At 40.3% G+C, this 27,267-nt stretch overlaps 3 protein-coding genes across 4 annotated transcripts; 2 read left to right on the forward strand and 1 right to left on the reverse strand.

Moving 5' to 3' along the window:
• The first annotated feature begins 261 nt into the window (after window positions 1–261).
• On the forward strand, window positions 262–5,615 carry rgp1 (GP1 homolog, RAB6A GEF complex partner 1). The gene is made up of 9 exons (XM_008427963.3): window positions 262–435; window positions 635–756; window positions 1,586–1,719; window positions 2,465–2,548; window positions 3,131–3,280; window positions 3,414–3,560; window positions 4,102–4,229; window positions 4,304–4,481; window positions 5,044–5,615. The coding sequence occupies exons 2-9, from the start codon at window positions 641–643 to the stop codon at window positions 5,265–5,267; spliced, it is 1,161 nt and encodes a 386-aa protein (XP_008426185.2). The 5' UTR covers window positions 262–435; window positions 635–640; the 3' UTR covers window positions 5,268–5,615.
• msmp1 (microseminoprotein, prostate associated 1) lies at window positions 5,597–7,773 on the reverse strand. The gene is made up of 3 exons (XM_008427962.3): window positions 7,436–7,773; window positions 7,242–7,350; window positions 5,597–6,236 (listed from the first exon to the last, which is right to left on the reverse strand). Exons 1-3 carry the CDS (start codon window positions 7,590–7,592, stop codon window positions 6,032–6,034), a joined length of 471 nt encoding a protein of 156 aa, XP_008426184.2. The 5' UTR covers window positions 7,593–7,773; the 3' UTR covers window positions 5,597–6,031.
• A 4,467-nt stretch (window positions 7,774–12,240) lies between these two features.
• On the forward strand, window positions 12,241–26,237 carry pik3c3 (phosphatidylinositol 3-kinase, catalytic subunit type 3). 2 transcript variants are annotated; one of them, XM_008427965.2, is made up of 26 exons: window positions 12,241–12,634; window positions 14,233–14,421; window positions 14,516–14,659; window positions 14,824–14,953; window positions 15,080–15,106; window positions 16,306–16,392; window positions 17,321–17,416; window positions 17,515–17,586; window positions 17,699–17,803; window positions 17,889–17,981; window positions 18,592–18,777; window positions 20,153–20,283; window positions 21,445–21,529; window positions 21,637–21,704; window positions 21,785–21,890; window positions 21,983–22,099; window positions 22,412–22,543; window positions 23,214–23,342; window positions 23,564–23,633; window positions 24,536–24,600; window positions 24,678–24,762; window positions 24,853–24,927; window positions 25,023–25,191; window positions 25,368–25,458; window positions 25,670–25,795; window positions 25,938–26,237. In XM_008427965.2, exons 1-26 carry the CDS (start codon window positions 12,570–12,572, stop codon window positions 25,950–25,952), a joined length of 2,658 nt encoding a protein of 885 aa, XP_008426187.2. In that variant the 5' UTR covers window positions 12,241–12,569; the 3' UTR covers window positions 25,953–26,237. The 2 variants fall into 2 exon arrangements, with proteins under 2 accessions (XP_008426187.2, XP_008426188.2); XM_008427966.2 differs by lacking the exon at window positions 15,080–15,106 and having other exon boundaries at window positions 12,242–12,634.
• The last annotated feature ends 1,030 nt before the right edge of the window (window positions 26,238–27,267 follow it).

The following is a 27,267-nucleotide window of genomic DNA, read 5'->3' on the forward strand; positions in this document are numbered from 1 at the left end:
TCTATGACAAATAGTGCTTTCTAATATTCGTCGTCCTACAAACAACGTGGCCGACACAAATACTTTCCCTGTGAATTGTTTTTTTTCTTTTAACTTGTCAATATAAAATATATAACACAGACATTATAATTAGTGTTTTAAAACAACCATTATTTTTAAGAAAATTACTTGTATTTTTGCACTTTTCTAAATATTAGAGAGGTTTTATTTTTCCATGGTTTGTGATTTGGTGCGCAGAAGCGGAAGTGGACGGCATCCATTTTTTTCCCCCCAGTTTTGTTTACTGTAGCTTCGGCGATAGCAGGGAGGGAGAGCTATGCGTAGTTTACTCAAAGACACAGTTAAATTGCCTTAATGTGCCTAAAGAAGACATTTTAGGCACTCTCTTGACTTAAGAACCTTAAAAGTCTTACTGCAAAATCGCTTGACGTCGAGGTATGTAAATACAATTTGCTGTATAATCAACAAAATCCAGCAAAAATTGAGACCGAAGAAGTTAACCTCTTCATACTGACTGGCTAGTGGAGAGAGTCACCGGCTCGTAAACAGTGTTGTAGTTTATGTTCAGCTGTCTCCAGTTTTACTTTTTTAAGCGTTTGGAGATGTGTTGAGGTAGCGTTGGTTTTGTCTAAAGGTACAGATGATCGAGGTGGTGGCCTCCATGGCCCGGGGCCCCGTGTTCCTGGCCGGGGAGCTCCTGGAGTGCCTCATAACCTTCACTAACCCGATGTCTCACCTCTCCACCTCGGCCAGCAGGTACAACGTTTCTCCTGTGGGATTTTTTATTTTTATTTTTTCAAATTATATGGCTTTATCACATGGATGTGTTGTTTATTTTCGTATGATAACGTATAGAAAATTGTCATCAGATAACCAGAGAGCAATCGGCTAATTAAAGCCAACAGAATTTAGATATAGAGCAATTTTCGTGCAGTTGGCTGCCAGTGAGAAAAACCAAAAACGGATCTGAAGAAAGTAAAAATAAAGTTGACTATAAAACGTATATTATTATTAATAAGATAAATAAATAGAAATAAGACCTGAAATTGCACTAATTCTAGAATTAAATCAAATATCGTAAAAAAAAAATGAAAGGGTATGAAAAAGATGCACAATAATCCGAGCTTCAAGATCTAAGAAACCCTAATAAATAAAAGTCCACGTTTCTATTTTTGCTTTTTACAATTTCAACACTATATTTGTCCTCAGTTCTTGAGGAAGCCTGTACCAAAGATGGAGACTGTAATAACAAAAAGATTCCGCATTGTGAATTAAATTTTTAACTTCAGGTGCAAACAATCCACTTTGTAAAAGCAAATAGCAGAAGTAGCACAGCAATAACATGTTTATCTTGGCACACAGTGGGGGACAATATGAAAGGAGGAAATCTCCAAAGCTCACTGTTGCAGAGCTACAGCACTATTTTTTCTCTTCAAACTGCCAGTATGCTTCTCTTAATAAAACATTCATTGATAATTGTCACATATTTATACAGAGGGGTGCTAATAATTGTGCTAAAGAATGCTAATGTTGATCTCGGTCAACATTGCCTGCCCCGGTGTAACCATTGTCTTCTGTGTGGCAGCGAGATGTTGGCATGGGCCAGCGCCCAGATCCACTGCCAGTTTCATGCCAGTGAGAACAGAGTGGCCCTGCCGGCCCAGGGCAACAAGCAGGACGTCCAGGCCGACAGCGACACCGTGCTGATTCCAAGCAGAGGTGAGCCATCGAAGAGAGGGGTCAAAGGTCCAGATTCATGTGTCCGATATCAGATCTGCAACTTATCAGGACTGCCACCAATAATTATTTTTGTTACTGATTAAGCTATCAATTTTTTCCCCCCCCTGGTGATTAATCAGGTGGAGAGAAAAAAGTGGCATATTTTGCAGATTTTCATTTAAGCATTTTTTATGCAGTGTAGGAAATGCATTAAAATATTGCAGATAAACAAATTTAATTCCTTTTTATATAAGACAAAACTGTTGCTGTCTAAAATGCAATAAAAACTTTTCTTTAGTGTACGCTTGATCATTTGTTGTAAATAATGCAGCTCAGGGCTGACCTCATGGTTATTTTGGGGGATTTTCTTCTTTTTTTCCAGAATTTGAACTGGGAGAAGCTAAAGCTATGTTATCTGGGTAGAACATAGTCACAAAGCTTTTTTTTTTCTTTTTAACTTAAATGTAAATATAATTTCTGTACAGTTTTGACTTAATTAATGCTGAGTCTGTTATAATGAATCGATCATTAAGTTGGTTGACGGTTACTTTGGTAATTGATTCATCACAATTAGCCTGATCGATCGTTTCAGCCCTACGGCGTATATGTATGGTTTTTAAGAACGGATATCTCTGAAAGGGAATTTGGCCAAAACGTATTAGTAATAAATAAATAAATTTAGATAGTAGGTCCAAAGACAAGGATTTAGAATGTGCCACTAAGTCTTCACCTTTATTTTTTGCAGGAGAACGAGGGCAGTGTGTGCTGGACACACCTCCCAAAATACTGTTCTGTGACCTGCGCCTTGACCCCGGAGAAAGCAAAACGTGTACGTATTTTAACATGATTTCTGTGTTGTTGTTTTGTTTTCTTTATCCTTGCATCTTTTACATATCCACGTATACCTGGGATCACCTAAAGCTATTTTCTTTTGTGTGACTTAATCAGTCTCTGATTTCTGTTGTTGCTTTGAGGTTTATTGGTTGTTTTTGTACAGCTTTATAAATTCCTTGCTAATTTTCTGCTGAATGAAATTTAAATATTGGGTGTAAAAGGGTTTTCACATTTGAGCATAGAATATTTTGTCCCTGACTCTTATTGGCTGGTGTAAAATAAAAATAAAAAAATCTGGTCAGTGAACGCATCATGCACAAGCACTCCAAGCTAGCTGTGCTACCAACAAATCTAAGATTCTTGTTAGCTTCAAATATCAACTCTAATTATTTTATTTCTTTTCCAGAATATTAGTAAAACTAACTTGTGACTCTGCCTGTGTTATCGTTCCGAAATAGCGTTTGAAATTGGCTAAAGTTTGTATTTGCCGCTAAGACGGGCTGGACGTCCTGATCTCTGCATCTATATCACATTCACAACGTTTTTCGTTTGTTGGTTTTTATCTCTGCTGTCACAGACTCCTACAGCGAGCTGGTTCCCGTAGACGGACCACCTAGTTTTCGCGGTCAGGCAGTGAAGTACGTCTACAAGCTAACCATCGGCTGTCAGCGGGTCAACTCTCCCATCAAGCTGCTCCGAGTTCCCCTCAGAGTCCTGGTTCTGCAGGGTGAGAGAGTTTTGGATCACCTCCGGTTGCGTTCGCTTTTATTTTGTCCGGCCCTCTGTTCTTTAGATCTGTGAGGAAATTCAGTGAGGAGTAAAAACTGATGAAGTTTGACTTTTTCTTATCTGACCCGCAGGAATGCCAGAGCCTCCGTTTCCTCAGAATGAAGATGTTTCTCCCTCCAACCCATTTCTGGAGGAAGAGGAAGCAAGCCGGCGAGACGCGACAGCTTTGGAGAGAGCGCTGGACATGCTGATGGTCACCACCTCCAGACGATGCCCTCGTCAGTTTTTATCAGCTTGTCTTTCTTTCTTTGTGTGTTTCTTTTTTTTCTTTCTTCTCTGCTTTCTTTTTGTATTTCTTTTTCTTTGTTCTTTTATTTCTCTGCTTCCTTTTTTTGTTTGGTTCTTTCTGTTTCTTTCTTTGCTTCCTCCTTTGTCTCCCTTTCTTTTTCTTTTTGTAATTTCTTTAGGTTGCTTTTTCTTTTATTTATTTATTTGTCTTTATTTGTTTTTTCTCTTTCATTATTTCAAATCTTAATTCTTTTTTTATTTTTTATTTTTTTCAGTTTTTTGTACGTTATTTTTCTCTATTTTAGTTGTGTTTTTTTTGTCTTTTGTGTTATTTATTTATTTCTCTTTTGTCTTTTTTATTTAAAGATACTCAGAAACAGAACCGTTCAGTGTCACTCTACAGATGCATACATATATGTATTTATATAAACATTAATAGTGGATCAGATCAAAACAAATCTATCTGTTTTTTTTGTACCTTTCCATCATTTGTACTTTACACACATTTCCTCTGCTCTTCTTCACACCCAGACATGTTTAATATCACCAACACGCGAGGAAAAGTGGCTAAGTTCTGCATCTTTAAGACCGTTTACAGACTGGGAGAGGACATCGTCGGCACCTTCAACTTCTCCGAGGGAGACATTCCCTGCCTGCAGGTGAGTTTACCGTTGTAGCAGTAGCATTGCTTTCCAAGATTTATTCTCTAAAACGCTTCGATTGTGTTTCCTAGTATTCGGTGAGCCTGCAAAGCGAGGAGGAGATCCAGCAGCAGTACCAGCGGCGACCCGGACAGGCCATCAGCGTGTCCGGACACGGCCGGCACGTAGAGTCCTGCCTCCACACCGCCTCCAGCCACTTCTCTCTGCCCGTACCGCTCAACGTGACGCCGGGCTTCAGCACAGACATCGGTCAGTCGGAGGGTCACGTTCCAACGTCAAGTTGCTCAAAATGCTTTTGAAAATCCCTCTGAAAATTTCAGACCATCAGAAATGTTCAAGTTGATTTCAGTCGTAGTCATATTTTTAGAAGCCTCCACTTAAAAATAAGCTATACTCATAATGAGGAATTAATTTAATATAAATTAAAGGTTTTTAAAGCCATATTTCTGTCATTATTCTGTCATAGAGGAAAGACTATGCCTTCAGTGGTACGTATAAACAATAATTGGGTGCACAAGTTTTAATTTTGTTTAGTTTTTTTCTAGAAACAGGTTCTAATTTACACATTCATGCTCGATGTCATACATGTACCTGCATTAATATTTAATTATCTGTTCTATATGAAGGTTGCAAACACTTTACAGATTTCTCGTAGTATTTGTTGCAACTGTAGCAGTTATTACATTAGTAGGGATTTTTTATTTTTTTTTGTTAAAAAGACTCTTGTTATTAGCAATTCATTTATCAAACATCTTACTTTAAAAGTGTTTAGACGCCATCTTCATCGACTCTCCTTGCTCTCGCTCTTCAGTGACTCTGAGGTGGCGCCTGCACTTTGAATTCGTCACGGCCTGCGAGCCGATGGAGCCGCCCACCGTTCTTCAGAACCAATCAGAGGTGACCGTCTGGGCCGGGGCGGAGCACGTCGACGTGGACACCTTCAGCTGGAACCTGCCCGTCAAAGTGCTGCCCACGAACCCGGCGCTGGCATCCTACGTGTCCCAGTTCATAGGCACCAACAGCATCAACATCTGACCTCCAGAGCTGCACAGTTTTAAAGACTCGTGTGAGTGTGCGTGTGTTATTTGCACAGAGTTGCATATTTCTAGAAGGAATAAGCATCCAGAGTTGGTGGATTCAAATTGTATTGAAACAAACTGTATATGTCACTTTTTTTTTATTATTTTTTGCTTTTTAAAATTTTTAGAAAAATGCAACTTTTTTTGGTGTTTATTTATTACTGAGGCTGCTTTATGAACGAACAGCTTTTATTTTACTTATTTGAAGCCATCATTACTCATACAAGACGCTTTTCTCTGTACAAGTTCTTTTCTTTGAGCTCGTGTAAGAAGCACAAGAACATATTAAAAGTTTAACCTCAAATTTTCTTTATTTATTTTACACAAGAGTGTCATCTCCAGGTTAAATGAGTTACAGCAGAAAACAGGTGAACAGAAATACATATAAAGTATGCATTCTTGCTTGTACATTACATTACTACATTGTTTTGACGAAGGTTTTGTTTAGCAAAGAATATTAAGTCAGTTAAATATGCAAACATTTTACTGAATTTTTAAAGCACGGCTGATTATAGAAATAAAATAGATTCAAAAGAATGTAGAATATTTACTTTAATACTTGCAAGAAGATTACTGAGTAAGAAATGTCATACATAAACACAAAAGGTTGCTTTTCTGAAGTTTTGTTTTGCAAAGACACATTCCTAATACGGATACAGGCCAAGACTCAGACGGTGTTTAATATAGGTTCACTAAAAGAAAAAAGGCATTTTCTGATATTTAGGTGCAGGTCAAGCTGTTGTTGGTCTCCGTGCGGATCCCCCCGTCGAGCTGCAGCTGCAGCGATCCGTGGCTGGGGTCCCTGTCCGTTTCGCCCGGGGTGCACGGCAGGCGGGGGTCGGCTCTCTGGACCAGGAACACTTTGCAGGTCACCGGCTCCACCCTCACCTCGCACCAGGGAGGGAAGTCCACCGGCCGATGCACCCTGCACAGCCAACAACACGGCCTTTGTGTACACCTCCTTAAGGTGCATGTTTTTAACGTGTGCGCTCTTCAATCGTGCAGAAAATATAGCTATAAACCATTACTGTGTGCTCTAGGTAGATACGGCTCTCAACCCAGGGCACCATTACCAAGAAGTGGCAGCACAAGCACGCACAAAAAAGTATAATTTAAATGTTAGTTACTCCTGTGATGTCTAATTCTGCTCGTTTTCATTTTCCACTAATGGTGAGTGTTAGACAACGTAAGAAAATACTGTGTGGCTTTGCACTGTAGATGGATAAGTGACATGGATGAAGCAGTGTGACTCAGTTTATTATTTGTAGTAAAAAATATAAATCAATTAATTCAAAAGTAAAAAATTTGACTAATCAAAGCTGCAATTAATAATTATTGTTCCCTTATCAAAGATTTTAAATTCATTAATTCTTTATTGTATTTGTAAAACACTAAACGAAAAACACCTTTTGAGCATTAGGGCCGCCTTAAGAGTAAAACAACAATGCTGTACTTATATGTATGTATGTATTTATGTGATGATTTTTGTCAATTTAAATTACATATTAGACAACAATCTAACATTAAAAAAATCACTGAGATAATGTGAAAGAACAATCTACTTTTTGATCATTTGGGTTACTGTTAGTTTAGAAAAAATATATATATATATATATTTACACTCTTCAAACTAACTTTCATTCCCACTGATCATAATTTTTGCACGTTTCTTCTGCTCCTTGGATCATTTATCTTATGGTGACGACATGAGCAGGCCTCTTTGCCATCGCCCTAATCTTCAGGTTCATAGCTTCTCTATCGGAGTTGAGTCTCTGTGCCGCTCTGCAGCATTAATGTTAAACAGAATCGTGTTGGCAAAAGGAAAATATTACTGTAACGTGTGCCTGCCAGGGGAACGAGTGCCTCCGCTGTTGCGTATGGACTGTGTGCATCTGGACACCGAGCGATTCTGGGTGTTTGTGTTTCTCACGTCTCACAGCAACCGACTCCAACGGGGTGCAAACAGGTGCACTGCATGCAGGCGTTATCCATCCAGGTCTCCCCCAGGGCGTAGCGCCTCCCCTCGAACTCACACAGACCTGGGACGACACATAGTTCAGATCATTTTAAAAAATAATGGAAAAAAAAAAAAATCATTCATTTAGATAAAACAGGATTTCTCACCTCTGGAGTTGAAGTGGCACTCAAGAGGCGCTGCGGAGCCACCGCCGGCCCAGAGCAGAAGAAACCCTGAGGCTGCCACCATCCAGTTAACCACGGCGAGCTCCATCTTCATCTTCTCTCCGATTCCTCGTCTCCTTATGGTCCCTCGCTTATACATCCGGAGGCTTTAAGCCCGTGCCGTGGAGGTGTGGTCGCCATGTGGGCCGTGGCCCTGGCTGTGGAAAGTGGCGCCATCCATCAGGAATGAGGAGGTCCTGTTTTTTGGAGTGGAGAGGGAGCGGATCAGGGGGTTGGACAGAAGTGAATCCTGCATCTTTTCATGGGTTTGGCACCATAGAGATGCTCTCGCTGTGCTTCAGTAGGCATGAAAGTCAGAAAGTGATAGAAACAATGACACATCCATGTGGTGACTAAGCAATGGAGGGGCAGAGGAGAGGTGAGCTGGAGGACAATGAGAGAGGGAGAGAGAGGCCCAAGGAGGAGGAGAAGCAGAGGGACTGGATGTATTTACTGTTATTCATCACCGGTAAACCCCTTTTCTAGTTTAGAACTGATCAGAAAGCCATCACTATTTCAAACAGTCTAAATGTTAGGCCATAACGTCACGGCCACTCAGTGCTAAAAGGTCTTTAAACTGAGACTCCAGTAGATCTCTGGGTGTGATCTACTGGAGATCAGATGTTTTTTAAACATGTTCCTGAAACCTTAAGATCTTCTTACAATCTAGAATAACAACATTTAAAGATCTAGTTGAATTTAAAATGGCTCAAATTATGTTTAAGGCATCAAGTAAACTGTTACCTGAGCTCACGCAGAGCATGTTTTTTGAAAGAGAAGAGAAGATATAACTTTCTCAAACTTAAGGATTCATAATATACGCACAATAGGAAAGAGCTTTTCTGTTTCAATTTATGATGTAAAATTATTGAACAAGTTAAATGAGGAGTTAAAAAGTCAAATTTTAATACAATTTAAAAGGAAATATAAGGAGGTCATTTTCACAAGATATAGAAATATGGGTGAGAGTTAGCACTGATGTGTTTATGTAAATTAAGGCTAATGCAGATGAGTGTGTGGATGTGGATGTATATGTTTAGACATATGTGAACCCAGATAAAATGGAAAACTAATTAACCTAAGTTCTTTTTTTATTATTATTTTTTTGTATTTATTAATGAGGGTCCATCTGAAAGTTTTGTATGAGTTTATGGGGTGGGAGTTCATACGTTTTCTAACTTCTTGCTACTCCTTTTCAAGCACTGTGGTACAAAAATACGTGTCTTTTGAATTTCTTGTTATTTTATATTGCTATCATGTTCAAAATAAATAAATAAATAAACCATTTTGAACCATTTAGCTGCATGGTTTCCCAATAGAACATTGTCTGAACCGTAACGCCAAGACCTTGTCTTCCTCCTACTGGGTCGTTTTGACCCTTTCTCTTATTATCAACAAGGATCTTCACACTTACAGCTTCAAATAGAAGTTTACAAACATTTCTCACAAACATGAATTTAATCTTCTATTGTGTTTTTTATTATTTGACCAATTGAAACTGATTTAAAGAAAATGATTTCCTTATTTCTTTATAAGGTACATCCATGCATTGATTTCTACTCACTTAAATGGCTTACATTGGCGACATTGTTATGAAGAGCTGTGTATCATCTGCGTTGCTATAGTAACCTATCTTGTTATTTAACAGCAACTATGTAAAACAATGTGCAACATCAAGATATTTGAAACTCATGAGTAGGGCTTTTCTTTTCAGAAGTTTCTCTCGGTTTTCGGCACCAATTGATGCACTGTAAACAAAAATCAAAACTTGTATATTTATTGTTTATCAGAAATATGTACATGTACATATGTACATTTCTAGCAGGGATTAAGCTATTAATCTTTTGTCTCAGCATCAAAACAAAAGGGCTGCAAAAAGTTTAACAGATCTACATAAACTTGGTACCGACTTTGTTTTTCACAGAAAACAAGTCGAGATGTCAGCAGTCAGCATGTTGTCATCTGACCTGATTTTATGGTGATCTGAGAAATGATTAGTTCATCCTCTCAAACTTGTTTACCATCTGTGGACAGAGTTCAAGATCAGAGGAAAAATCCACCCAGATCTTTCACAAGCGGCCCCGGGGCCTCGTAACCTTCCCTTCTTCTCTGACACCTCCAACATTGATGGACGGTGTTGATGGGTCCTCCACGGGAGTTTTTTCATCCGCTTGATCTCTGTGACTCAAAGTTCCCTCTTCCATTATGGACAAGTCTTATGGACCAGCTCTTTTTTTATTTCATCCGATAAAGATGAAGGAGAATTTACACTCCTCGTGTTCAAACTTGGGTGGTACTGGGCTCTTTGGAGATTGCGGGTCACTTCAAACGTGTCGACTCAGAGCTCACGCCCTGAATCGTCCAGTGCGAGAAGGGCGGACGTGTCAGAACTGAAGATGAGGATTTTCCTGTCCTGTCTTCACACTTCATGGACATGCACTTCATTGGAGACAATCGCATTTTAACTGGGGGGAATCTCTGAAAGTGCCCGTGGCTTTCATCATGACACAACCTTTGGAACAAAAACTAGCTGCACTGATTGAACTTCACCCTGAAAAACTTAGAAAAAATATTTTGATCATCGTCTTTAATTAATGTTTGCATATCTTTTATTCAGCAAAAAATGTTATGCAATAAATATATTGCATCAGATGATTGTATCTATTTTCTTTTCTTGATTATTTGTATTGTTTTGCCCAATAAGAGATAAATCAATACAATGAAGTCCAGGAAGTATCTATAAATTATATTTTATTTCAGGCGGTTGATTGTGTATTTTAAGACACTACATAGACTGACTGTGTCAGCTTCAGTTTCTGCAAGTTAAATGCTTCTCTGGGTTCAGAACCGAACTCTAATCCAGTCTTCGCAGAGGTTGTTTTGGGTCATTGACCACCTGACAAAGACGGCCATGTTTGCAGAATATGAGATAATCTCAGAAGAAACTGATAATGCATCATGCGTATGCCGTCCACTTCACTTCCGTCTCATTTTCTGTGTGTTTTGATGATGATATTTACCTTGGATCATAAGCATTTCCAACATTTGCTGCAGTCTTTTCACTCTGTCCTTTTCTTTTGGGTTGATTTCAGTTTCATCTGTTGGATGCAAAAATTTCTAATCATTATTCTTGACAGGCAGCAATCTTTAAGCTCCTTTTGGCACATTGTTTTTTATAAAAAGGCTTCTCTTTGTAATATCTTTTGATAAAATATGCTTGCTTAACTTTCACAACCATGTTGACAAGTATTTGTTGACATAAGTGCTAAGGCGGAGTACGGGTCAGTCCTAGAAACCAAAAATGCTGCTCCTGGACAATATTAAGCTTAGAAATGTATTGAGCAAGTCTGGTAAATGCATTATAATGATTACAATTCATATCTTGAATATTTAATAGCGAGGAAATTTAATAACTGGACTTCCTGCCCTGGGAGCATTACATCGGGGTATCATGCTCCATGCCTAAGGTTCTGGATTTTGTACACTTTCTGACACAGAAGTGTGAATTCAGTTATTTGTATGGGTGGGTGGGTGCTTTTTGCAGTATAATGTAAATGCTACATTGCCCCTGCAGGCTTGTATATCTTTGGAAAATGACGTTAGGGGAGGAATGATTCAGATGATCCCATTGCATTATGATATTTCCTCTCCACAGTATTATGGTAGTGAGTGGGGTGGCGACCCTGATATGTTACTCAAACAGAGGGAATCCCTTTGGATCTCTACCCTTCAAACTGAAGCATGAGTTATTTCTGAATGTGATTATTTTTGTTAAATAAATCTTTTGACACCTAAATAGAGATTGGATTTAATGGGGTTGTTAATGCTATGTTGCTTAGAAACATTTGTAAATTAAAAGCCTCCTCTTTAAATGTGTCACTTGGAAGTACCTCCACTGGCCTAACTGACGAATATAATGTGGAAATAACTCAAACCGCATCATGAGAGACCTTTGGTCTTAGGTGTTTGCTGTCTTTTAGGGCTTTGACAATAAAACTTGAGTGTGAAATGATAATGACCAAAAAAGATAGTTGCTGGGATGATTTGAATGCCCTAAAATTAACACTGACTGCCACTACTTTGCCCATCACTCATTTAATAAATAGAAAATGTTTGGTTGTTGGTATAAAAGGTGTGAAAATTTACAGTACATGTTTTCAGATGAAACAAGTTTTGAGCATGTTTATTTCAAAATTCTCTGGTATGTGAAATAGTATATTTCCTTAGTGGATTCTGTAGCATCAGATATTCTGGAACAGGATAAGTAAAAAGGGATTTCACAGTTGCTTTGAAAATTATAGTTCATGAATTTGGTGTTACACTTTCAAAGGAACACATTGTCACCTTTAACATTACCATAGTTTCCAAGGCAAATTTATCTTGTTCCAAATTACTTGAGCACGCAATTCACTCAACTTTAAAAATATATACATACAATCATATATATATATATATATATATATATATATATATATATATATATATATATATATATATATATATATATATATATATATATATATATATATGAAAATGAGTGAGGAGTACTTACCTATATATATGTGTAGGTAAGTACTCCACTTGGCATTCGAATAGAATAGTTTTTATGTGTCTGTGTGTTAAAGTATTGTAGATCCTTGATATATTTTTGTACACTGTACCTTTAACTACGAATGCTTGAAGCCCTGCTTCAGACTCAAATAATCAACCCAAGACTCAACGATCGCTTTCATGAACTTCCTCGTCTTGCCGTATCTACATTCTACTACTCTGACCTGACTGGAAATTTCGGTTTCTGCTGTGTAGCTACTAAAAATCTAAAATCATGCCCGGTCAGACTGTAGCTATACTAGCGTCTTAGCAGTGACTAAAAACATTAATTTATAATTTTTAAACAGTTTACAGTCTGATAAAGCCTTCAGTTCCGTTGTCCGGCTTTTATCCGGTGTCTGTGGAGTGTTTCTGCGCCGAGCCGAGGCCTTGTTGTCGCAATAGTCTAACACAAAAAACGTCCGGGGATTTTAATGTTGAAGTCGTCCTGTGTGGGAGTAAAATTTAGTGTTTTTTCCCTCGGAAGATGGACACAGACAAGTTTAACTATGTCTACAGCTGTGACCTGGACATTAATGTTCAACTGAAGATGTGAGTTAGGCTGCTGAAGCCGTGTGTTTTGATGAATCTATGGAACTACTTTGTTCTGCTCGGTGTGTTTGCGGTATGGGTCGGTGCAGCGTTTGGCATCTTGCACTGAAGTGGGATTTTACCTTTTAAATCCCTTCAAGTGCTAATTTATTATTTAATAAGTGACAAGAGATAAACTATTTTAATTTGTGTTTTTGGTTCTATGTCCTGTCAGGTCGTCGGTTTCTATTCATAGTGAAATGCAGTGTTTTGATTCACTACATCTTGCTTTGTTGAGTCGGTCCTGTTTGTGACGAGAATAAATAAAGTCTTACATAAAGTAACTAGTAAGCGAAAAGTATTGAAATTAATTCAAGTGTACAAGTGAAATTAATTCACTTGTACTTCCCTGTCTCAGGAAGCACGTGCCTTCTCGCTCTCCTCCGTGGTAATTTTGTATCTTCATTGATACATTATGCTGATTTAGCAGTAATACACTAGTCGTTTGTCCAAGTTTTCCTTTTCAGCTGGTCAAATGGTTTGGTTTTTCTCTGCACATACCATGCATAGAAACGGAGAACTCCCACTTTCTTTCAGTCTATTAACGCACCAACAAACGGAATGTTCTTTGATGCCCCATTTCTTGAGTTTTTTTTTTTTTTTTTTTTAAGTTTAGGGAAATGTGCTTCGCATTTACGGGAATAATCTTAAATAGTTCTTTGTGGAATGCTTCATGTGGTTTTATTTATTTTTTTGCTTTTGAAATAAAAGTTTGAAATAAAACAGACTATGCACTCATAGTCTGTTGCAAAGTAGCTCAAACTCTTGTTGCAAGTACTTAGATCTATGACTAGGTCCATTCTAACATATGAATATGCAACAGAGCTGAATCAGACAGCTGATTTATCGCCTCAGACGTCAATATCTAGAGGTGTGCAATACTGGATATTCTGCTATCGATTACATAATAATTCATTACGGGTCCAGTACTGCCAATAACGATACCAATACTCATAAATCAAGTATGGTATTATAAAATTTCTGACCTTAAAGTGTTTTTTCTTTTGAATGATTTTGGTCAAACTTAAGACAGAATTTAGATAAAGTGCATCGGTATCCACAAAATGCATTAATAGCATATTTACATCATGAGCAGAAACAATATAAAAATGAATGAAATTTGGGTGCATTGTTTTCTCAATAAACAAAGTGCAAAAATATATATAATTGTTTGAAAGCAAATCAAAGCTGGATCTTTTTTTATGGTAGAGCTGAGTAAATACTGTACAAATTCAAGAGGGCATCTGAAACTAAAGTATTGATCTTATCACTTTAGTATCAACCTCGTTCTGACACCTACTTGGTCTCAGAATCGACCACCTCTTTCATATTCTACAGAGTCCTGCTAACTTGCCTAATATTTGAAATGAAATCATTCAGAAAACATATTCACACCAGTAGTCAACTTTATACATTTTTGTTTTAGCCTGTGCTTCATCAGAAAACTAACAAAAGAAGAGGAAAATAATCAGATGCTTTTTAGCTGGGAAGAGGAATCATAAATCCTGTAGCTGTATTAACAATCAGTTTGCCTTTCTTCTTCTACTCTTCTCCAACAGTGGCAGTTTGGAAGGAAAGCGAGAGCAGAAGAGCTACAAGGCACTGCTGGAGGACCCGATGCTGCGGTTTTCCGGTCTGTACCAGGAAAACTGCTCGGACCTCTACGTCACCTGCCAGGTGTTTGCGGAGGGGAAACCTCTCGCTCTGCCCGTCCGCACCTCGTACAAAGCCTTCAGCACACGATGGAAGTAAGAACACAATCGGGTTGGGGGGGCGTTTCTTGATCGTACTTTTCCTGTGACAACTACATTTTATCGACTTGTTTTTCTTTCCCATTCCCAGCTGGAATGAGTGGCTGCGGCTGCCGGTGAAGTACCCGGACCTTCCGCAGAGCACCCAGGTCGCGCTCACCGTGTGGGACATCTACGGGCCCGGCAGAGCCATTCCTGTTGGGGGAACCACAGTCACCTTGTTTGGCAAATATGGGTGAGTCTTCTGAGCCACAGCTATGCTTTGGTTGGCTTCTGCTGAGATAAGTTAATAAAAAATGAAACTAAAAGAGCTATCGTTTACTTTTTGTTTTGTGTGTGCATCAAAATTTGCACTTATAATTCTCACCTCGTAACTTCTGCCGCTGCTGTTTGCTCCAGCATGTTCCGGCAGGGGATGCATGACCTTAAAGTTTGGCCAGGCGTGGAGGGGGACGGAGGGGAGCCCACCACCACACCAGGACGCACCAGCAGCAGCCTGTCAGAGGACCAGATGGGCAGACTAGCCAAGGTATGGACAGTAAACGAGGAGTAGAGATGATGGTGTGTATCATTTACAACGTGGCATGGCAGAGGATGGAAGGCAAACGGGAAAGCGTGGGATGGGAAGTTGTTTCTAAAGCGTCATCTGTTCCAGGGTCCCGACCTGGAGGTACTCAGTGATGTGAGTACGAATGGAGGAGCTGCCAATGCATTGCGCGTGTGTGTGTGTAAAGTGTGTGTATTGAAAGCCTCGGTCAAAATATGTTTGGGTACAAATCTCACCACATCTAGACTGTAGAAAGGACCATAAACGCAGCTGGTCTCTGTTTTGAAGTGTTCTGTGTGGGAAACTAAACACATTTTGACCCAGGTTTTCGGTTTTCTGTGTCCAGGTGTATGGTTTTGTTCCTGAAAGCATCACCCACACACACACGCACACACGTTTGTCTTTAAGTTTTCTACTGTAACTACACACTTATGTTGTCCGGGGTGTGTGCATGCATTTAATTTTTATGACATCACTAAGGTTTACGTAATTACCTCGACTGGATTTAACCTTGGATTTCTAGTTTCCAAAAACTCACAAATTCCTGTGTATGGCAGGAATATAATCGGGTAGGAGCTGGACTCCTACTCGATCAACAAGTTGATCGACCGTAATTAGTGACCGACTGGAAATTCAAATATGCAATTTTTTTTCAGACCAGCGAACGCACCACGTCGGTTCTTGTTCAGGTTAGCAACAAAAGCTCTCTTTGCTGTAGACTCTGTCGTTGAATGACATGAAATATTTCAGTAGGTATGGGCAACTGCATTGTTTATTGTCACCATGAAAGACTGATCAAAAGCTGCTTGGGATTGTTGCTTTCTCTGTGTTACTGGTTTTAACAATGCCGCTTGTACGAAAGCATCAAAAATTATAAATTTATCAGCAATACAATTACACTACTTAGTGCAACCGATGCACTCAAGTCGCCTAGTTGACAAATGTCTTACTTTTAAAGCCGCATTTGTGCTTGTGGAGTTCTGACTGTGTGCAGATCAGCAGCAGTAGGTCGTCGGAAATTTTCCACCGCATTCTGATTTGGGTGTTTTTTGTTTTAATGTTTCGAGAGCAGCGAACTTAGTCTTATCTAAAGCATTGTTTTTGGCAACCACCTTTCTTTAAGGTGCAAGCTTTAATTCCAGCAGCTGAACATGTCTGTGCAGAAATGTTGGACTGGCTGCTGGCCTCGAGTTTGTGCATGATTGTTGGAACTCACCAGCTGCTATCCTGCAAGCGGTTCCACTACAACAAGCAAACAATCAATGTCTGTTGTTTTATCATTTTAACGTCTTTTTCCCTCTTTCTCTGTGTCTTTGCTTCGCATCTCCATCCAGCTGACCAAGGCTCACCGGCAGGGCCACATGGTGAAGGTGGACTGGCTGGACCGGCTGACCTTCAGAGAGATTGAGATGATCAACGAGGTGAGACGGTCTGGTCCAATTCTATCTCCAAACTGAGTTTTTTTTTTGTTTTTTTCCCAGGTATTCATATAGGTAAAATGTTTACATTTTTATCCTTTTTGAGCAACACTATAGAACAAAAAAGTTTTAAATGACTACTAGTTTTGTCAACTTTTCTGCTGTATTTCTTGAGGAAAGTGCATGAAAAATGTCAAAAATTATCTGTGAACTTTTGTTGCTTTTCCACTCAGTTTTCAGCCGTTTCAGTCGTTTTACCGCCATGTAAAAATTAGGAAAGAAGCTGAAATTAATGGCTTGACGAAAAAGGGGGCGTATGTAGACAAAGGGCATAGAGGTGAATTATCCTTCCTTTGATTGTCTGTGTAGCAAGTGTAGTTTTATCGGTCAAATTGAGCTCCTACAGTCTGGAAAAGTATGTTTATATTATTGAATTGGATTCATTTCCCAGGTCTGAATAAGTATGGCAAATAAAAATACCACTTGATAATTATGTGTTATTGGTAGATTAATACCTGAACACCAGCTACAAAGTCTTAAAAAAATGCAAACATTTTAAAAAGACTTGAATAAATAAGCAATGCTCAGCCTGGTGGGGGCACAAGTAAAGCCTGGTGGCCTGCCAGGTTTTATGAGCCTATTTTTTTTTTTTTTTTTTTCTTTTGCGTCAGACTGATTTATAGTTATATGGCTTAACACACACACACACAAAACATTCCTCCGAAAATGTTTCAGTAACTGATCGGAAAATGAAAGAAAAATGTAAAGGACAATGTTGGCAAAAGAAAGCCTGGAGAAAACGTTGACTGTGATTAGTTTGAAAGATTACAGGAAGTTCTCAGATCTTGGGAACTAAACATGAAGAAAAGAGGGATGGCTCCTGACTTGCACAGGTCTTTAAATTTAGAGAAACAAATGTGTGTTTCTGCAGAGCGAGAAGCGCAGCTCGAACTTCATGTACCTCATGGTGGAGTTTCCTCGCGTCAAGACAAACGACAAGGAGTACAGCATCGTGTACTACGAGAAGGTAAGCCTCACCTTCTTGACATCCGTCCAGATGTAAAAACTGAACCTCACGCAGCTTTGAGCTGTGTTTTTGTTGATGATCGCTTCTTCTCTGCACAGGACGGAGATGAAGCGTCGCCCTCTCTGACCAGCAGCGACATCGTCAAAGTCCCCGACCCGCACTTAGGGATGGTGAGATCAGATCTGTGGAATCCCTGCAGATATCAATAAACTCTTAAAGAAGATTTAATTCACCAAGGTTTTAACAGTAATTCTTGGTTTTGCCGGGTCGTCCTCCTCTCAGGAGAACCTGGTGGAGAGCAAGCACCACAAACTGGCTCGCAGCCTCCGCAGCGGCCCCTCGGACCACGACCTGAAGCCCAACGCCGCCACGCGGGATCAGCTCAACGTGAGAAACCGGCGGTTTAAATTTTTTTTACGATTTTAGAAGGATGAAGCCCAACAGTAAGCGAATGTTTGGACGTCGCCAACAGATCATCGTGAGCTACCCTCCAACCAAGCAGCTGAGCTCTGAAGAGCAGGACCTGGTGTGGAAGTTCAGATACTACCTCACCACGCAGGAGAAGGTGGGGACGTTTCGGCTTCCTTTCAGTCGTTCTCTCCTTAGAAACCTGTCACAATGAGCAATAAATCAATTAATTGCTTGATATGTGAAAATAAGGTAGAAAAACAGTCGTTAAAGAGATGCTCGCCTTTAATGTTGAAAATTTGGCATTTTGAGAAATGCTGCAAACATTTGACACCCAGTACAAAGTAGTTGGTTTGCACTATCTGCCACTTTTGCCTGTTTTTCCTGTCAAAGCTGAATTATTCATATGTTTTTGATTATAGAGACTTTATAATCCATTATAATTCTTGTTGTTTGGTTTATTTATTTTGTATATTAAAATGTTTTCCAGTTCCAGTGTTAAATATTCTTTAGAAGTTAAAGTTGTTGTGTTTTTTTTGTCTTTGAAAGGTGTACCTGCATTACTGTGCTATTATTATTATTATTATTATTATTATTATTATTATTATTATTATAGTTGAAAATGGCTTCAAAATGACAATATCATCGTTTTTAGCAATCATTCAATTAAATTTATCGTCCAGCAGAATTTGTTACCGTGACAGGCCTTTCTTCTTATGGCAGCTGTTGTCCATAATTTACCACCTGCTCTCTTCCTCTGGCTTCAGGCTCTGGCAAAGTTCCTGAAATGTGTGAACTGGGATCTGCCCCAGGAGGCCAAGCAGGCCCTGGAGCTGCTGGGCAAGTGGAGGCCCATGGACGTGGAGGACTCCCTGGAGCTGCTGTCTTCCCATTTCACCAACCCCACAGTGAGGCGCTACGCCGTGGCGCGCCTCCAACAGGCTGATGACGAGGTACCGCCAGACCAAACCCTGAAAATAACTTACTGTATGAGCATAATCTCCCACTGAAACATTATGGTGCTCCAGCCTTTGTTTTAAGTACGTTGTCTCAGTTATTGGCACCTTCTAACCATCTCTGAAGTGCAGAATATCAACTTACTGTCTTTTTAAAGTCAGTCAGTGCATCTGGGGATTTGTAATTAGTAAAGCGTGACTTCCTGTTTCCCTTTGTAAATAAATCGCATGACACAGATCCCCATTTTTCTTAGTCACTCTTCAAAACCGGGAGAGAGCTTCCTGTTTAAGCAGGCCAGATGTGTGTTAAAAACGGCCAGAAGAAAACCGCTTTTTGCCTGAACTTGCTCATTTCCAAAAAGCTCTAAGCAGCTGAAGCTGTGACAAACAAGGCCTCACTTTGACCTTATTTGCTTTATCTTGCCTCCGTTCACAGAGAGGAGGGGGATTTGGATTTGGGAGGTAAAAAAAGAAAATAAAACTCTCCAAAGCTCACAAAGTGTCATCTTCATTTCATCTACTGCTCATATAAACCATCCATATCTCAGCTCTTTGTTTAGGAGTAATGCCAGGCAAAAGTCCTTTACTTCCTAGATCATATCCAGAATCAGTTGAACATAGAACAAAAACATTCTGATTATAATATAGGACAATCAAGCTACCTTCACCAAGTGCTAAATGCTAATTGGGAAAAAGATGTTTAAGAAAGTCCAGCAGATTGCACTCGGTAGATGATTTTGACCTGGTCCCAGTAGAGAGGAACCGCTCGATGCTAAAACGATAACGACCCAATTCAGCCCAGAAACGGTTCCTGAGATACACAGCCAGGCATGCCTGCCCTTTGACTTTAACTCTATTGAAAACTTGAGCTGAAGAAGAAAGAAATCTTTTTAACATCTTTCTCAGGAAAGAGAGAAAGGGGAGTCAGGGCATCCTTAAAGAGTCTCTTAAGGTCTTAAATTCATCTAAAATGAAGAGGCCTTAAACTGTTTTAAATTAAATAAGAAAATGTAAGTTGGCCTTAAATATGTTAATTGCAGGACTATTTGATGTAGTTTTTTTCTTTTTTCTTGAGGGACGTTTCTGTCGGGGGTTGGATCTCTTTCTGTTGAAGCTACCTGCAGCTAGCTGCTAACATACCCTCACTATCTACCTAGCTAACTTTTTTTTTTTTTTTTTTACCTCTGTACTGGTTTTGATTATAATGCAGTAAGTTCCCCCATTTCTCCCCTATATTTATAGTATTTTCAGTCTTAAATTTCTTTCAAAGTGGCATTCAAAATGTCCTTAAAAAGTCTTAAATGTTACTTGCTACAACCTGCAGTAGCTCTGACAGTGCTGACCCCTGCCTGCTCCTCTCTCGTCCCTCCAGGACCTGCTGATGTACCTCCTCCAGCTGGTGCAGGCGCTCAAATACGAGAACTTCAACGACATCCAGGGAGGCCTGGAGCCAGGCAGCAAGAGAGACAGCCAGGGACTTTCAGATGACTCCACGCTGGACAGGTCAGAGCAACATCAGCGGAGCCGCCCTCTGGCTGCACATCACAGCGACAGGCATGAGCTGAAGGGGGCTGTTCGCTGGAAATTGGGGGGGTAGAAATGTCAGCAGGTGATCTAAATTTACCCCCAGATGCGCCGATTTGCAACGTTTGATTATTTCTGTTTCAGGAGGCGTTGAAAACGCTTTGGTTGTAAGGATTTCACTGGCAGCCGCGCAGCTGAGGCTGCAGGCTCAGGCTGTTGGCTCGGCGCAGCGGCCGCACTGACTTCAGTGTCATGTGATAAAATAGTAGTTGATATAATTTCTGCTTTTAGCTGCTATATTTACACTGCAAAAACACAATATCTGACCAAGTATTTTTGGTCCAGGTTCTAGTGAAAATATCTTATTTTAGTGTTATTTCGAGTGTATTAACTTATAAATTATCAGCAAGACATAGGGGCTTGTATTAAGTCAATAATTTATTAATATTACTAATACAAAATACTAGTTATAAGTGAAATAATCTGCCAATGCAACAAGACATCTTTTCCATATTATAAGTTAATATAATATGTTCCTCTGGCAGATTATTTCACTTCTAAATAGTCATTTTTCATGCATATTAATGAATTTGGGACTTAAAACAAGCTCATATATTGTGCTAAAAGGTTACTTGTAAGTTAGTTTTGTCTCATTTAAGGTGAATTAAGATATTTGCACAAAAAACTAGAGCAAAAATACTTGGTCAGGTTAGGCGTGTCACAATAACAAGTTTTACTGGACGATAAATTGTCCCAGAAATCTTTTCAATAAGTGATGATATTTGGTGTTTTGAAACCATTTTCAAGTAATATATTGATAATGGCATAACAACTCAAGGTTGTTTCTCAGAGACCAACAATCTTTAATTTTTAACACTGGAAGATATTTTAAATATTCAAAATAAATAAATAAAACACAAAAAAAACAATAAATAAAAGGCAAGTAAGAATCACTTTCAACCGAAACCAATCATGCAAACATGATTGCCCTTCAAAAATCATCAGAATAGAAATGATTGCACTAATTTAATTTGTCGCGCTACCAGCCGGTTTATTGTTTACTGCGACAGTGTTCGGTCAGTTTTTTGCAGCGTAGCTGGGATTTTCTGTTTGTCGTTTATCGCTTCGTTTCTGTCTCAGTTCTCAGATCCTGTCGGTTCCGTCCGGATCGTCCTCCACCGCCCAGCAGAAAGGCAAGGAAGGGGCGGACAGCGAGACTCTGGAGGTGATGAAAGCGCCCCAAAAACAACCGAGGATCAAAGAAAACACTCATTTTAAATGATCACATGATCATAAATTTCAGTTTGTGCTTCATTTGTCTATTTTTTGCAGCAAGACTTGTGCACCTTTCTCATATCGCGCGCCTGCAAGAACGCTACGCTCGCCAACTACTTGTACTGGTGAGCAACCATCGTCCAGAAACGGCAGCAGCGTCTCACTGGGACACGACGGTGTAAAATCGACTCGTTTTTCTCCTCAGGTACGTGATTGTGGAGTGTGAGGATCAGGACACGAAGCAGAGGGATCCCAAAACCCACGAGATGTACCTGAACGTCATGAGGCGGTTCAGCCAGGCGCTGCTCAAGGTGAGTGTTTTCCTGGACAGAATTGAGCGTGACATGTTCTGCAGCAAACCAGCTGAGCTGTTTCTTCTTCTTCTTCTCTGTCGGCACCGCAGGGCGATAAGAGCGTGAGGGTGATGCGGTCGCTCTTGGCCGCCCAGCAGACCTTCGTGGACAGGCTGGTGCAGCTAATGAAGGCCGTCCAGAGGGAGAGCGGGAACCGCAAGAAGAAGGTGACAACAGCGTCGGTTTAGTAGTAGATCTAATTTTAAAGAATGGTCACATTCTGCTGAGTTTTCATTCAACAACTTGAGTCTTTTTTTTTTGTTTGTTTCTTTTATCTTTAGTGAAAAATGTGTTTCTTTTTTGCAGTTTTTGTTCTTCCAGCAAATTGCCTTTTTTTGGGCCTGCATAATGCAATTAACGATGATTTGATTACTGTATTAGGTGATGATTATTTCAATAATCGATTAATCCGATTAATCGCTTTCAACCCTGAACTGCAGTTTAACGAAGCGTCATTATTCCTTGTGAATTCTCCGCAGACGGAGCGGCTGCAGGCTCTGCTGGCCGACAACGAGAAGGTCAACCTCTCGGACATCGAGCCGATTCCTCTTCCTCTGGAGCCTCAGATCAGGATCAGAGGGATCGTCCCGGAGACGGCAACGCTCTTCAAGGTTTTCCGCTGACTAAGTCCTCCTCTGATCACGTGTCCGTCTGCCTTCGAAAGCAGATGACTGTCTGACACCTGTCGCTCAGGTGCTGCAAGTGGAATAAAACTGTTTCCATATTGACGTAAATGTAGCTACACAGATTAAGAAATACTGTCGACTTAAATGGAGGATCCGTTTGTGTAGAACCAGGTGGCGCGTTGGTGCAACAGATGAAGCTGGATTTCTTCCTCTTACTGATGCACACACATCTCCTCCTGCATTTCAGCTTGTTGTTTTAGTTTGCTTTAGGAGCGAAAAGCCTCCACTGAGGAATAAAAGAGCAAACAATAGACTGTTGATTGATGTGTTGTCGCCAAAACTTTGAAATGTTCTAAAACGGCGTATTATCTTCCATCCACTTTATAATCCTCCGCTACAATGTAAATACAAACATTTCAACTCTTTGAAGGACTTGTGTGTCGGGTGGAAGAGCAACCCCCACCGTGTTTTCAGCTTTGCGTCAGATCCTGTCTGCGTTCTGTCTCACTCTGTCTGCGTTCTGTCTCACTCTGTCTGCGTTCTGTCTCACTCTGCCTGCATTCTGTCTCACTCTGCCTGCGTTCTGTCTCACTCTGCCTGCGTTCTGTCTCACTCTGCCTGCATTCTGTCTCACTCTGTCTGCGTTCTGCCGCAGAGCGCTCTGATGCCGGCCAAGCTGATCTTCAAAACCGAGGACGGGGCCATGTACCCCGTCATCTTCAAACACGGAGACGACCTGAGGCAGGACCAGCTCATCCTGCAGATCATCTCGCTCATGGACAAAGTAAGAGCTGCTTGAAATCCTCTCTACGGTGGTTTGCTTTCCGTTTGATTTGAATGTATCTGTAAAATAAATAACAAAGTAGCTTGGAATAAGAACTGAAACCTGTCGGGACGGGATTCTGAGATGTCACCCTCACATGTACACACATAGCACTTCTTGGCAAGCTGGTAATGAAATTTAACTGGCACTTCTTGATGATTTGCTTGTGTTTTTGTGTTCAGCTGTTAAGGAAAGAGAACTTGGACCTGAAACTGACTCCATATAAGGTTCTGGCCACCAGCACCAAACACGGTAAGCACTCATTTCCTCTTATTTCCTCTGGAGTTCAGACAAAACCAGGTTGTTTTTGTTGCATAAGAGTTTATACACCTGGCAGCAGAATATTGAATTATAGAGTCTATAATGGACTATTCTGATACTGAATTTAATCTAGGACTGAGAGATAAATCTATTTTGCAGATTACAGATCTGCAGATTACTCAAACTTTTTTATTTTTTTTTGTTTGTTTTTGAAGATTACATTTTTTGTAAAATTTGATCCTTTTTTTCCACCAATGCAATGCAACCCATTTTTTTTACTGAATTATTCTCAGGTTTTCATAGTTCAGAGTGATGTCAGCATTCTGTTGTCTATTTGGACTTTGAAATCAGGTCAGCTCCATCATGGAGTATTAGGACAAGGCTGCAATTTTTTTTTTACTTAACCAGAATAAATCCGTAAATTTATGAGAAGTCCAGCGCGAAAAATAACAACAAATTAAAATGAGGAATGTTGAGCATATTGTGTTGAAGTTGGTTTAAGTTTTACGATAAGGAAATGCTCCGTCTTTCAACACATCAGCATCAAATTATCATCACTATCAGGACTTTAAAACGATTGTACAAATTAATGTACAATGTACAAATTAACCATTGAAGCTTTTTTTTTCCTCAATAAAATGACTTCTCGTAATTTTAAAGATGTTCCAGTAAGATTGCGTCTTTATTCTGTTAATATTACGTCTGCGTTCTAGTAATTGCATAAAAATTCTGGGAGACGATTAAAATAAAAGACGGTTTTTGACAAGATTTTCTGTCAATTCTTTGAAAAGAAAGTGATTTTTTTTAAAATACTAAAATCAGATCTGATATGGGGGGAGGGGGGTTGGAGTTTTTATTTTCTACATGACCAAAGTCGCGCGTTATTGTTCCAGGTTACATGCAGTTCGTCCAGTCCGTTCCTGTTGCCGAGGTTTTGGCCACTGAGGGCAACATCCAGGTGAGCCGGTTTGACCGCAGCGGTATGTGCAGAGGTGTGAGTGAGAACAATGATCCGATCCGTTCTTGTTGACGCAGAGCTTCTTCAGGAAGCACGCGCCGAGCGAAAAGGGCCCCTACGGCATCAGCTCCGAGGTGATGGACACCTACGTCAAAAGCTGCGGTGAGACTCTCGGCATGATTAACTTCAAATGAAACACATAACCAGCTGAACTCGGCAGCATATTGAACGAATGTCCCTCTGCTCCTCCAGCTGGTTACTGCGTCATCACTTACATCCTGGGAGTCGGAGACAGACACCTGGACAACCTGCTGCTGACGAAAACTGGTGAGGGGGGTGGGGGGAAACGGGTCTGTGAAGCCAGGCCGACTGCACAAACCCAGGTTCAGGATTTTTTTTTATCCTCGCTCTCGCTCTTCCAGGGAAGCTCTTCCACATAGACTTTGGCTACATCCTGGGTCGAGACCCCAAGCCGCTGCCGCCGCCCATGAAGCTGAGCAAAGAGATGGTGGAGGGCATGGGGGGGACGCAGAGCGAGCAGTACCAGGAATTCAGGAAGCAGTGCTACACCGCCTTCCTCCACCTCAGGAGGTACTAATATTTATCCCAAACTCTTTGAGTGTAGACATTTATCAGTCTTTCAGTTGAACGGTCGGGTTTATTGTTGTGTTTGAGGGATTATTATATGCTAATGTGTGTTTTAAAAAAGTGTTCACTGCGGAGATCGGATGGATCAGTTTGTAAAATTCTTTCGCTTGTTTTGTCAGGTACTCCAACCTGATCCTGAATCTTTTTTCCCTCATGGTGGATGCCAATATCCCTGACATCGCTCTGGAGCCTGACAAGACAGTTAAAAAGGTGGCAAAAATGCTTATTCACGTTGATCCTTCTGTAAACTTTTAGAAAAAGTGTGGAGGATGAAAAGAAGTGGGAACATTTTCTTTATTTCACTATTTATTTTTGGATGGACAGCCCTGATGGACTGAGCAGTGCTTTGGCATCTTGTTTTGCCGGCCTGTGGTCGGCTTCTCGCCACACCGTGATAACTGTAACTCTGACGTGCCGCCAGGTGCAGGACAAGTTCAGACTGGACCTGTCGGATGAGGAGGCTGTTCACTACATGCAGAGCCTGATCGACGAGAGCGTGGGAGCTTTGTTTGCTGCTGTGGTCGAGCAAATACACAAATTTGCACAGGTGAGCCCGCTCCGCAGCAGATGATCACCGCTTTGTGCAGCTGAGTGTTTTATTTTGCAGAGAACGATCCAAAAAATTTCAGCTTTCTTCTAAATAAGACGAGAACACAGCCCAACTCGACCTCCGTTTCTGTCTTTTCCAGTATTGGCGCAGATGAACAATGCAGACGACGGGGCGACGTGAGGCTGACCTGGACGAAAGCTTGGCACCACAAATATGCGATCATGAAGCTCTGGCCCTGGCCTGCGTGTTCACGAATATGGACAAGAGGAAACCCGGAGACACTGCTGGGGACAAAAAAGGCCAAGAATGCACTGCCAACCTTTGCTGAAAGACGACAAACCAAGGACATGTAAATCTTCTGTTTGCTCCTGTATATACGTTGTACAATAATTACGGAATGAATGAAACATGAGGCCAAATAAAGAGACTGTTGCTACGACCGAGCGTGCCGAGTGTTTTCACTCGGAGCTGGTGTATATTTTCCCGTCGGTTGCGGCCCGAGCGGAGCTGCTGAGCAGCGTTTATGGTACGTAACGCGTTTCTGCTGACCGGTCATGCTGTCGATGCTGGGGGTAGGAACAAGCTGAGCTCTGAGGTTTGGTGAGTCACTGACAGAGTGACTAAGCATTTCCTGTTGGAGAAGGCCAGAACTCACTGCTTTATATCAGATAGTGAACTTTTTTTTTTTTTTCTACCTGACTGCTGTTTAACATAAAACATCCGTGACGAAGTACAAAGGTGGGCGATATTTTTAGTTGCGCATCACTCCAGATTCTGGGAGATTTTAGTCATATGTTACAGAAATCCATATATTTTTAGATTCTAAAACTTGTATCCATGGATACATATTTGGATAAAAGTGCTGCACATATTTTTATTGGGAAATTTGGAAAATCCAAAGCTAATGTTGGAAAAACAGCTCAAATTTTAGGAGTGTGTAAAAAGATGCACATTTTCCTTTTGAATCATGAACATCAAGGTTCATTTGTGGCCTTGCTAAGTCTTCAATGTTAATTTGTTACACTCAATATTTTCTCTGTTCTTAGGTAAAATGGCTCTCGCTTTCCATACTGAGAGGCATCTGATTTTTTTTTTTCTCTTCCCTTGAACCGTTTTTAAATTGGGGTTGTGTTGCTTTTTGAGATCTTTTAGACTACTTCATGTTGGAACAATGGGTTCATTTTGGGTGATTTCCTGATAAAGTGTGTTTTTGCACAACCATTTGTGTCAGGATTTTAGACATAAAAAAAACAAAGTAAAACACCTCCATTCTCAAAAAAAAAAATTAAAAAGAGAAGTTACATCTCAGCAGTTGTGTTGGATCCAAATTGATCAATGTTGTACTCTCTCGCCGGTGGTACTTGACTAGCGTTTCAAGCTACTCCTATATTTCACTTTTAGCTAGAAAATGCCTGCTAAACCAAATAACTGCAGAAAATGTTTCTGCTACAAACAGAAACCACCAAAAA

The sequence above is a fragment of the Poecilia reticulata genome, chromosome 18 (genome assembly GCF_904066995.2).
Source record: "Poecilia reticulata chromosome 18, P_reticulata-male-v2, whole genome shotgun sequence".
NCBI classification, from domain to species: domain Eukaryota; kingdom Metazoa; phylum Chordata; class Actinopteri; order Cyprinodontiformes; family Poeciliidae; genus Poecilia; species Poecilia reticulata.

What these genes read in the sequence shown, in the direction of transcription:
- rgp1 (XM_008427963.3), top strand. Translation starts at nt 641, where the DNA reads ATGATCGAGGTGGTGGCCTCCATGGCCCGGGGCCCCGTGTTCCTGGCC. An exon ending in GAGACATTCCCTGCCTGCAG is followed by an intron (nt 4,230 to 4,303) that starts GTGAGTTTACCG and finishes TGTGTTTCCTAG; the next exon opens with TATTCGGTGAGCCTGCAAAG. An exon ending in GGGCTTCAGCACAGACATCG is followed by an intron (nt 4,482 to 5,043) that starts GTCAGTCGGAGG and finishes CTCGCTCTTCAG; the next exon opens with TGACTCTGAGGTGGCGCCTG.
- msmp1 (XM_008427962.3), bottom strand. Translation starts at nt 7,592, where the DNA reads ATGTATAAGCGAGGGACCATAAGGAGACGAGGAATCGGAGAGAAGATG. An exon ending in GTGCCACTTCAACTCCAGAG is followed by an intron (nt 7,351 to 7,435) that starts GTGAGAAATCCT and finishes GTGTCGTCCCAG; the next exon opens with GTCTGTGTGAGTTCGAGGGG. An exon ending in GGAGTCGGTTGCTGTGAGAC is followed by an intron (nt 6,237 to 7,241) that starts GTGAGAAACACA and finishes TTGGCTGTGCAG; the next exon opens with GGTGCATCGGCCGGTGGACT.
- pik3c3 (XM_008427965.2), top strand. Translation starts at nt 12,570, where the DNA reads ATGGACACAGACAAGTTTAACTATGTCTACAGCTGTGACCTGGACATT. An exon ending in TCAGCCAGGCGCTGCTCAAG is followed by an intron (nt 21,891 to 21,982) that starts GTGAGTGTTTTC and finishes TCGGCACCGCAG; the next exon opens with GGCGATAAGAGCGTGAGGGT. An exon ending in CACCTACGTCAAAAGCTGCG is followed by an intron (nt 24,763 to 24,852) that starts GTGAGACTCTCG and finishes CTGCTCCTCCAG; the next exon opens with CTGGTTACTGCGTCATCACT.